General features: G+C 45.4%; 1 protein-coding gene across 10 annotated transcripts in view; it reads right to left on the bottom strand.

The window, feature by feature from the left end:
- LOC123507584 (transcription factor AP-2-alpha-like) overlaps window positions 1-12,029 on the bottom strand; it is a 211,590-nt gene that overhangs the window by 48,661 nt on the left and 150,900 nt on the right. For 8 of the 10 annotated variants that reach the window (XM_045260571.1, XM_045260569.1, XM_045260572.1 and 5 more), the window contains exon 7: window positions 5,126-5,381. In XM_045260571.1, coding sequence (XP_045116506.1) covers window positions 5,126-5,381 — 256 coding nt within the window. Of the gene's footprint in view, window positions 1-2,205; window positions 2,396-5,125; window positions 5,382-12,029 lie in introns of all 10 variants that reach the window. The other 2 variants (XM_045260570.1, XM_045260568.1) reach the window with 1 other exon arrangement.

Below are 12,029 nucleotides of genomic sequence, written 5' to 3' on the forward strand. Positions count from 1 at the left end.
CAGTATGTTTGGAACCTTGGAGTCACTTTAGAGTAGACAGATTATTGATTTTTCCAATAGTTTTTTATATTTTTTTCTACCACGTGAGTTTTTCACGGGAATTTATTGGCTAAAGAGGATACTTTTTGGGGTACTTCCCATCTCAAAGCCCACATGCTAGGAAACCGTTGCCGCGAGTGAGAAAGCCCAACCTACACTCGGACCGTGGACAGGATTCGAACCCGTGCACTTGAAGACCCCTCGAACCCCAAAGCACGCATGGTTCCACTGTAATTAATATCAGGTGACTCAGGCCGCAGGTGGAGGGCGGGAAGTGGTTGCCTAGGGAAGAGGAGGAGCTGAGTGCATGTGGAAAGGTGGAGGACAGGACGCGGTGAGAGTGAAAGAGAAGGAAGATGAGATAGACTGGCCTGTATTCTGAAACGTTTTGCTCTCTCACCATCACTATTCTCCAAAGGCTCCAGTTGAAGATACACGTGTTTTTAAGAGTATTTTTTATAGTTCTGGTGATAGGTTGGCAAGATTTCTAGTTTATTTGAGAGGGAAGGTGTTTGTGGATATGGCCGAGAGATAGTTTGAATAGTGACGGAAGACAGGAGTGAGAGTGAGAGTAGGAGAAAGGGAGATAAGATGGAGTGTTTGTGTGTGATATGGTGTGGAAACTAATGTGATAAGAAATGAGGGAACAGAAGGAAAGAGGGATAGGAAATGAGATGAAAAGTGATGAGAAGGAAGGGAATAGGAAGAAGTAACAAGAAAAAAACAGACGAAGGGATTGGTTATGAATGTATTAGTGTGTGTGTGTGTGTGTGTGTGTGTGTGTGTGTGTGTGTGTGTGTGTGTGTATGTGTGCGTGTGCGTGTGTGCGGGCGTGTTGAGGTGTGGCCTGGCCTTGGCGTGGTGGGACAAGTTCTGAAGTTCACATCGCCCAAAAAACTGACACGCAATGGCACAAGATTGGAGGAGGCGCGAGGCAGACGAGGCAGCTTTTTTTTTCCTTTTTCCACGGCGTAGTTGGAAAATGATGGTGTTAATCGCTGCACACACACACACACACACACACACACACACACACACACACACACACACACACACACACACACACACACACACACACACACACACACACACACACACACACACACACACACACACACACACACACACACACACACACACACACACACACACACACACACACACACACACACACACACACACACACACACACACACACACACACACACACACACACACACACACACACACACACACACACACACACACACACACACACACACACACACACACACACACACACACACACACACACACACACACACACACACACACACACACACACACACACACACACACACACACACACACACACACACACACACACACACACACACACACACACACACACACACATTACTAATATCACTACACACCCTTTTCCTTCTTTTCCTTCAACCTTTCCTCAATTTCCCTCTCTTACTATAACATTTCATTCTCTCAGTTCCTTCACATCACACTCACCTTAACGAGCTCACAGACACAGGAGCACAAAACATACCCAACTGACATCACTACACGTTTTTTTCCTTCAACCTTCCCTCAGTATCTCTCTCTTTATCATTACACTTCATTTTTCCTTTTCGTTTACATTTTTCTTCCTTTACGTGTTACATCACACCTACTTTGACTAACTCACAGACACAGGAGCACAAAACATACCCAACTGACATCACTACACCCCCTTCAGCTTTCCCTCTCCTTTTTCCTTTACGTGTTACATCACTCTTACCCTGAACAGCTCACAGCCACAGGAATACAAAACAAACACAAATGACGTTACTACACATCTTTTTACCTTTTGAACACCATGACGCGTTTCCATATTCATTCTGCTTACTGTTTGATGATTTTACACAGCTTCAGAAACTCATGTGAGGGTTGAAATAGGGAAAACTGTGGCCATTAATCTTCTGACTTCCATAGACACTTCCTAACGTCAATAAAATGGTCTAATCGTATGCAAATCCCAATGTAAAAATATGTTCCAGCATCTTATCACTACAATTCACTCTTCTTTACGTCTTAGATCACACTTACCTTGACCAGCTCACAGACACAGGAGCACAAAACATACACGAATAAGACACAAACAATAAACAGTGTGTAAGGGCGTGAAAAACTTACCGACGCAGCACACCACCGAGGAGGGAAGCGTTGAGGCACTCAGGAGGGGAGAGGCGGCGCTGCACCTCCGCCACCGTCACCTTGTACTTGGAGGTGGATGAGAGGAGGGAGAGGCGGCCTGGCACTGAGCAGAACACGTCGTTTCCGGACAGCACTCCTGACACACCCATGCTCTTCTCGCTCTTCAGCCCTGCAAGACACCACACGCTCTAAGGATCGGTCCCTTGTCGCCAGCCCGGGGTAGGGAAGGAGGGAGAGAGGAGGAGGTAATGTCAGGGGGAGGGATGAAGCTGAAGAGAGGACAGGAAGAGGAGAAGTAAGGGAGGAAGAGGACATGAATAAGAATAGGGAAAAAGGAGGAAAGGGAAAAGTTAAGTTAGATAGGAAAGATGAAGGGACAAAGGACAGGAGATAGAGGAAAAGGGAAAAAAAGAGGTAGACAGGAAAATATTAGGTTAGACTGAATGGATGAAGTTATAGAAGGATAGACAGGAAACTTAGGTCAAGGAAAAGGGAAAAGGAAAGAAGCAAAGATGATAAAAGGATAGAAAGAGCAAAGGAAGGAAGGAGAGAAGGAAGGGAGGAAGGAATGGAGGCTTGGTGAAGGAAAAATTTGTGGAAGGAGGGAAGGAAGGAAGCAGGTAAGAAAAAGGTTGAGGAATATCCATTTGGGGGAAATTTAGTGGAAGGAAGAGTTGGAGAGAAGGAAGGAAAGGCAGAAGAGGAGGAGGAGGAGGAGGAGGAGGAGGAGGAGGAGGAGGAGGAGGAGGAGGAGAAATGGAGGAAAGAAAGGGAAGGAGGGAGAGAAGGGTCGAGAAGCAGCCGATGGAAAGAAAAAGAGGAAGGATGATGAGAGAGAGAGAGAGAGAGAGAGAGAGAGAGAGAGAGAGAGAGAGAGAGAGTTTTGTGGGACGAGTAGGGAACGGTTTTTTATCCCTTTTTAAGTGAGGGAGGGAAGGGAGGAGGATAGAAGGGATGTGAAAATGGAGAGAAAAGAAGAAAGAGAGATGCGATAAGCTTATAATGAGAAGGAAAGATGAAGGGGAGCAAAACACGAGTGAACAGAAACGCGGGAATATAAAAATAAATAAATAAATAAAATGTAAAAGCGAATAATGGAAGTAAATATGGCGATAGAAATGAATGCAAATGATAAACGAGATGGAGAAATGACGGTATGTGACAGAGAGAGAGAGAGAGAGAGAGAGAGAGAGAGAGAGAGAGAGAGAGAGAGAGAGAGAGAGAGAGAGAGAGAGAGTAAGGTAATACTGTAACGTGAAAAGTGAAGCGAGGCAGATCCTTCAGTGGCGCATTTGAGTAACATGGCTGCGAGACAGATGCACACACACCAATCAATCAGCCCTTTGTCACGGGGAAACAAGATTCGCTATGGGCGCTTCAATCTCTTTGCCGGCGCGTTAACACCTCGTCAATACTCTGCAATGCCCGATTCGCTCAACTTAAGGATTTACACCATTTTGTACTCCTGGGCTCGTATTTTTAAACACTTTTGCGTTTCACCTACACTGTTTCAAGAGGATTTATTTAGATTTACACGAGTTTCTAATTTTTTTTATGGTTCTAGAGGCAGTGACAAGATTTCTACACTATTAACTGGAGAAACACTTGAAAACCCTGTTAGTCATCTCTATGGCCTTGGAAAATAGTCGTGCTGAGAGAGAAGAGCGTTTTTAAGCAATTTTTTAAGGTTCTAGAGGCAGAATGACAAGATATCTACATTATTAACTGGAGAAACACTCTTGAAAACCCCGCTAATCATCTCTCTGGCCTTGAAAAATAGTCGTGGTGAGAGAGAAGAGCGTTTTTAAGCAAGTTTTTATGATTTTAGAAGCGGAGTGACAAGATTGGTATATTATTAACTGGAGAAACACTCTTGAAAACCCTGCTAATCATCTGTGGCCTTGAAAAATAGTCGTGAGAGAGCAAAGCGTTTCAGAATACAGGCCCTGGAATACATGTGCTGGTGCTTTCAGGTTACTGCCCACCACTGACTGGCGCAATAACGACCAATCAACAGGCACGGGAGGAATTTCACAGCCACTTGACGGGGAAGTGTGAGGTACAGAGGGACAGAGACGTGGGAACAGACAGAAGGGGCGGAATGAGACAGTAAGAGGCAGTGGAGTTTAGTGAAATGGCAATAGCAGCATTAGCCCTTAGTGTTTTTCGAGTCCATGCCAGCCATCATGCAGAGATAGAGAGCTACAGGGTGGAAGGTGAGACTAACCCATCACTACACAGTCATGCATGCCTTCACTCTAATGTTCTCTAATGTTTAAAGTGATTTCGTAGTGGCGCCGGGAAGACTTCAAGGCGTGAGGTGCTTATGAGTGGTGCTGCGAGAACGGGATGGACGTGAAGCGACTGGGCAACGGGAGAACTTGGGCAGGGTAACGTGATGGGACGGGAGGAGGAGGAGGAGGAGTTTTGAAGGAAGGAGGTTGGTTAAGGGTTGGTCGGGTTGGTCAGGGTAATGGTGAGGTTAGGGTTGACTCGTGGTGTTCCTAACGGTACGAGGGCGAAGAAGGTCATTTTGGTCAGAACTGAGGTCGTTTTTCACCCTGCGGCGCCGTAATTTAGCTTTGATTCGCGAGGCAGTGCTTGGGAGTCGTAAAGGAGAAGCCCTGGGTGATGTGAGACTGGTGGCGGGGTGAGGCGGGGTGAGGCGGGGCACAGAGGAACAGGGGTGAGGCTGGCGAGCTTGAGCGGTGGTGGCGGGGTCGGTGGTGGTGGTGATAACGTCTTGGTGACTCTTGTGTGGCAGCGGTGAGGTGGGAAAGTAGTCCCGGTGCGTCCTAGTGGTGTGCGCCGCCTCTCCAAACCTCCTCAGCTGGCGGTGGTGGTGGCGGTGCAAGGAAAAACAAGTGCGAGTGGAAGGACGAACGTAGGGGCGGCTTACCTACGAAGAATGCCGCCCAGGATGGAGGCGTTGAGACACTCTGGGGGACATAGACGGCGCTGCACCTCCGGAACCATGACCTTGTACTTGGAGTTATAGGACAGGAGGGAGAGGCGGCCGGGCACAGAGCAGAACGTGTCGTGAAAGGACTTGTGGCGCAAAGAACTTTCCCTCGTGGCGTCCCAGACTCTTCCTGCAACTCCTGAGTCCGCCCGTGGGAGGGAGAACGGGGGAGGCGAGGCGGGAGCGAAGGGAACTGAAATTGGTGTACAAGGGGAGTGAAGAGGAGAAAGGGGAGACCTCACAACTTAAAGAGCCGGAACGAATGGGGTGTTTTAAGGTGTTTTAGGGTGTTTTTAGGGTGTTAGGGCCCTTAGGGTGAAGATTGGAGGATGCGGCGGCGCGAAGCAGGGTGTAGATGCCAGAAAGGGTGATGATTGTGGTGATGGTGATGATGAGGTGTGTGATGATAAGGTAATGGATACACCAGCGTCACACACACACACACACACACACACACACACACACACACACACACACACACACACACACACACACACACACACACACACACACACACACACACACACACACACACACACACACACACACACTAACCCATAAAACTTGACCTTAAAGTACGTAAATCAAGGTCGGAAGCACCACCACCACCACCACCACTACCACCACCACCGACGAAAAAAAAAAGAAGATAAAAAGAAAAACAAAAAAAACAAGACCACCACCATCGAGAACTGCCCCACACCCCCCCTACAAAAAAAAGGAAAACAAAAAGAAATCACGTCTTAATTACTCTAAGAAACCATTTAATCAAAACTCGACCAAAGAATCTACTTGAAAAAATGTTGAGGAGCGCGGGCCAACATTCCAACCAGAACGCCTCTTCAGGACCCTCGGCCGCACCCACCCAAGCAGATAATTTGTTCCCAAAACTAAGCACTTTAATTAAAATCCCAAAAATGTTAGCTACTCGAGTAATGCTGCGACGGGACGGGACGGGACGGGACGGGACGAGATGGGATGGGATAGGATGGAAGGGTAGGATGGATAGGGAAGAGTTTAGAGAGGTTAAAAAAGATGTGATGGGTTTAAAAAGTGTGTGTAAAAGTGGATGGGATGGTTAGATAGAGGATAGAGATAGAAAAGTGTGTGTGTGTGTGTGTGTGTGTGTGTGTGTGTGTGTGTGTGTGTGTGTGTGTGTGTGTGTGTGTGTGTGTGTGTTCTCACACACACACACACACACACACACACACACACACACACACACACACACACACACACACACACACCTTGCATGTGATGAGGGTCTATTTAGAAGGCGGAGATAAATGAGCATCACGTGTCAGGGTTGCATGAGGTGGCTATTAGAGCGAGAGAGAGAGAGAGAGAGAGAGAGAGAGAGAGAGAGAGAGAGAGAGAAAGAGAATTATAAGAACATGTATTTCGTATCTCAGTTCAGTTATCACCAGAACTTTTAGTAGAGAAATAAGTGAAGACATAAGGGAATGAAGGAATGAAGTGGAGTGAGGTGGAGAGATGAGGCAGCCACGAGTGGAGGGCAGGAAGATGAATGGCGGTGGGGAGAGGTGGAGGTAAGTGGAGATACGTGGACCAGGAAAATGGCTTGGAGGAAAGAGAGAGAAAAAAGTTAGGGGTTAATGGAACGAAGAGAGAGAGAGAAAGGGGATTCAGAAACCATTATAACAGCAGACAGTGGTGGGATGTGACAAGGAAAGCTGTTAACTCGTGACACACATACCTGGGATTTAAATATGAGGTGTGGGGGAGTGTGACTGAGAGCAGAGGGCCAAATGAGTGGATAATTAAGCCTTAGTAACACAAAATTAACTCAGCTGATCTCAATTCTACTCATCTCGATTCTGTTACTTGTTTGCATATATTTCAGTTTACCTCAAGTACCTAAACGCCATTTTTTTTGTTTACCTACCATTAATATTCTCTCTCTCTCTCTCTCTCTCTCTCTTTTTTTGTCTATCTTTTCTCTCCTTGTTTAGAAGAGAATGTATGATTTTCTCGTTTGTTTATCATTTGTATTCACTTGTCAAGTCTGAGTGAAATTATACACATGTGCCTCATTGTAGGTATTGTCTGTCTGTCTGTCTGTCTGTCTCTCTATCTGTCTCTCTTTCTGTCTCGCTGTCTCTCTTTCTCTGTGTGTCTCTGTCTCTGTGTGTCTCTGTCTGTCTGTCTCTCTCTGTCTCTCTCTCTCTCTCTCTCTCTCTCTCTCTCTCTCTCTCTCTCTCTCTCTCTCTCTCTCTCTCTCTCTCTCTCTCTCTCTCTCTCTCTCTCTCTCACGGCAGTCTTCCTGTGATTCCCTTCAAATTACACAGCGCCACGCGGAGGAGAAAAGGATGTAACGTGAGGGACAGAGAAGGAAGGGACAGCCTCTGGAACTATCAAGGCCGCTCGTCTTAACACAATGGACAGCTGTCACCCTTCTACCTCCCCCTCTGCCCTCCCCTGCCTTGCTCCTCTGTGCCCTCGGGTCGTTTTCCTTCACCTCTCTTTGACCCCCTTCCCTTACCCTTCCTCTGTGGTGCTCTTGTGGTTCCAGTGACTGTTTGTAATGCCTCAACTTCTATCTGTCCTATGTTAGCTATGTATATCACTGACTTTTCCCTATATTAGTCTTTTTTTCGTTTCTTTTCCTTTTTTGTGTTTTGTGGTTCTGTTGTGGATTGAGTGTCTGTTTGTAATGCCTCAACTTCTCTCTGGTCTATTAGCTACCACTGTCTTCCTTTTTCTCTATATTCGTCTCTTGTTCTTTCTTTTTGTGTTGTGTTGTTCTCTCGTGGTTCCAGCGATTGTTTCTGAAGCCTCAACTCCTTCCTCTCTGTTTTGTATTAGCTATCACTGTCTGTCTTTTCTCTATATTCGCCTCTTCCTTCTTCCTTTTCCTTTTTTTTGTGTTTTGTGGTTTTCTCTCTATATTCGTCTCTTTTTCATCACTTTTTAATTTTCGTTTGTTTTGTGGTTCTCTCGTGGTTCCAGTGACTGTTTCTGAAGCCTCAACTCCTTCCTCTCTGGTCTATATGAGCTATCACTATCTCTATTTTCTCTATTTTCGCCTTTTTTTCTTCCTTTCTCCCGTTTTTTTTTGTGTTCTCTCGTGGTTCCAGTGTCTGTTTCTAATGTCTTAACTCCTTTCTTTCTGTTCTATGTTAGCTATCACTCTCTCTCCTTTCTCCCTTTTTTTCTTCCTTTCTCCCATTTTTCTGTGTTCTTTAGTGGTTCCAGTGTTTGTTTCTTATGTCTAACTCCTTCCTTTCTGTCCTATGTTAGCTATCACTGTCTCTCCTTTCTCCACATTCGCCTCTTCTTCCTTTTTTTTCTCATATCTCTAATTTCAGGTTTTCTAATTTCTCGTAACGTTTTCTTTTTTTTTTTTCATTTTTTTTTTCATTTTGAGTTTTTGAAGAATTTAGTCTGTTTTTTTTTCTCTTCCTTTCTTGTTCATTTCTCGATTGTCATTCTCCCTACCGTGTGTTCTCTCCGTGTTAATCTCTTTTATTCATTCGTTTTATTTTTCTCTTCCTAATGTTTATCTGAGTTTTAAGTTAATGTTCTTGTTTTAGCTTTCTGGTTCAGTTTGTTTCAGGTTGAATTTTTCAGTATTTATCGTGTTTTCGTTTGTGTCAGTCACTTATTTAACGTGCATTTCATTTCCCTGTGCGGCGAAAAGTTGCCGCGCTGTGGGGAACGAAAGGAAACGTGTAGAAAAGTCGGGAAAATGTAGAAATGTGTCTTTTGTCAGGCAATAGTGTGGTGTGTTTGTCCTCTCCTCGTGTCGCCTGGCCTGTCCTCTCCTGTCCTCTTCTGTCCTCGCTTCATTTAGTTCAAAAGTCGAGCGTCTTCAGATCAACTGATATTTTTGTTTTTCCGTCCTTGAGAATGAAAAGTACGTACCAATACCTCCTCCTCCTCCTCCTCCTCCTCCTCCTCCTCCTCCTCCTCCTCCTCCTCCTCCTCCTCGTAGTCTACCTTCCGAACTCCTCCTCCATCTCCTCGTAGCTAATTATTTACGCCTGTCCACCTATCTATCTGTCTATCTGCCTGTCTGTCACCCCTTCTTCCACCTGGCTACTTGCAGGTGATACGAGAGAGAGAGAGAGAGAGAGAGAGAGAGAGAGAGAGAGAGAGAGAGAGAGAGAGAGAGAGAGAGAGAGAGAGTATTTGAAAAGCTTGTCTCTTGTTTTCTTAATGTGTGTTTGTGTGTAAAATGTCAGGTTAAATTAGGTTAGGTTGAAGTAAAATTGAGATGTGGAGAAGAGAGGTGAGGGAAGCCGAGAGGGAGGAAAGAGAAAGTGCCTGAGGTGTGGAGGAAAGCGCCGGAGGGAACGTGGAGAAAGAGGAGGAGGAGGAGGAGGAGGAGGAGGAGGAGGAGGAGGAGGAGGAGGAGGAGGAGGAGGAGGAGGAGGAGGAGGAGGAGGAGGAGGAGGACAGAGGGAGGCAAACAGGTCACTGAGGCAACATTTGGTCCATCTCTTACCCTTTTGTCTTTTTTGAGGGGTGTTAGCTTGGTGTTTTTGGCGACAAGAGCTTTTAAAACATGGTAATATATGTAAATTTAACTATAACCACCACCACCACTACCATCACCACCACCACCACCACCAGGACACCCTCGCTGCCTTTCTCCCTTCGTCCCTTCTCCCTATCTCCCTTCCTCGCTCCCTCCCTTCTTCCTAAACAAAGATCACACCCAAAGCTGTCAAAGGGGAGTACAGAAACCACACGGCCAGTTTAACAATCCTTCGCGTATCAATGCACACGGAAACAAGACCAGTGATCGAAGTGCTTTGGGAATGAACGAAATAGAGAGCAGCTTACCACGGAGACCAGATGGAGGTATAGAGAAGGGCAATTTGGAGACCTCCCCACACCTTTCCCCTTCCTGCTCTTCCCTCCTCGCCCTTCCCCTTCTTTTTAATGCTCAATTGGGGTGTTGGAGGGACAATACCGAGGTCTCTTGTAACTTGAACAGCTAGTCTATTAACGAGCAAGATAACGCGAGAGTAAGAAGCTGACAGAGGATACGTGAAGGTGAAATGTGAGAGTAAGTGTGGGAGAGACTGTTTTGCTGTGTGTGTGTGTGTGTGTGTGTGTGTGTGTGTGTGTGTGTGTGTGTGGTGGGCAGGACAGAAAGGGAAGGACAGGGGGGGGAATAAAGGGATAAATGTGATGGGAAGTGAAGGGTGGTTAATATGTTGTCTTGTCTTTCTTTTATGTCTCTCTCTCTCTCTCTCTCTCTCTCTCTCTCTCTCTCTCTCTCTCTCTCTCTCTCTCTCTCTCTCTCTCTCTCTCTCTCTCTCTCTCTCTCTGGTCTGTTATTCATTTATCATTCATTTATTATTTTTATTAATAAATTATTATTAATTATTATTATTATTATTATTATTATTATTATTATTATTATTATCATGAGAGAGAGAGAGAGAGAGAGAGAGAGAGAGAGAGAGAGAGAGAGAGAGAGAGAGAGAGAGAAAAATTGCTACTATAACTATTCCTATTGTCACATTAACACCAATAATAATAATAATAATAATAATAAAATAATAATGATGATAGTAATAATGATGGTAATAACAATAAAAACAACAACAACAACAGCAGCAGTAATAACAAGCAGCCGTGCTAATAGTAGTAGGCCTAATAGCCAGCACTAATAACAAAAGGGATTAAAACCGTACCTACATTTTGGGGGGTCCATATTTTAGTTTAATATTTTGATAAAGACTGTAGACATCAAAGGCGCCCCAGCCACTGTGTTATGAGCTTTTCCTCTGACAATCACGAGGGAGAGGCGCCCCCTACACACCCCTTTGTCCCCCCTGATCCTCTCCCCCCTCCTCGTCTCCCTGCACACCCCCCCCCATCCCTCAATTTTGGACATTATTCACATACTGACCGAGGCTAAAAAATAAGTACGCTCAATATGCACGTTCATGATTAATTACACGTTACACTCCGCCCTTCCTGCATTTCCTGCTTGTTTGTGTTGCTTTTTTGTATTTGTGAGGCTGTGACGGGCGGTGGCGGTGGTGGTGGTGGTGGTCATTATTATCTGTTGCTATCTATCTCCTGTGGTGGTGGTGGTGGTGATGGTGGTGGTGATTATCTGTTGGTATCTTTTGTGGTTGTGGTGGTGGTGGTTGTTGTTTTATCTCTGTTCTGTTGCTGCTGTTTTACTCAATCCTGCTTCTCTCAGGTGAACAATCCTTCGTTAGATTTTTTTTTTTTTTTTTTTTTCATCGTTTCTGATTTTTGCGAAATGTTTGTTTATATATCCTTGTGAATATTTATTTTTTCCCTCAGATTAGTTTTATATTTTATTCTTTCTCTACTACTACTACTACTACTACTACTACTACTACTACTACTACTACTACTAGTACTACTACTACTACTACTTTTTTTTTAGCTATCGATGGGTAATGAAATAGAGGAGAGAGGAGGAGGAACGGGTGGGGTCAGGGATGGGCAGGAAGGGGGAGAGAGGGGAGTGTGTGTGTGTGTGTGTGTGTGTGTGTGTGTGTGTGTGTGTGTGTGTGTGTGTGTGTGTGTGTGTGTGTGTGTACGCATGAATGGGAAGGAGGGAAGCAGATGAGCCCTACACACACACACACACACACACACACACACACACACACACACACACACACACACACACACACACACACACACACACACACACACACACACACAGGATGAATATGACACTGAATAGTTCTCAAATTTTTAACGAGAACTGAGAACCAAACACGTGCTAGAACAGAACCAAAGAGCCGCTGGGTTCTGGTCACGGCGGCGCGGAAGCGGAATGGGTGACGAAGGCGCCGCAGAGGAACACGTGACAAATTAA

Source organism: Portunus trituberculatus, chromosome 22 (genome assembly GCF_017591435.1).
Source record: "Portunus trituberculatus isolate SZX2019 chromosome 22, ASM1759143v1, whole genome shotgun sequence".
Classification (NCBI taxonomy): domain Eukaryota; kingdom Metazoa; phylum Arthropoda; class Malacostraca; order Decapoda; family Portunidae; genus Portunus; species Portunus trituberculatus.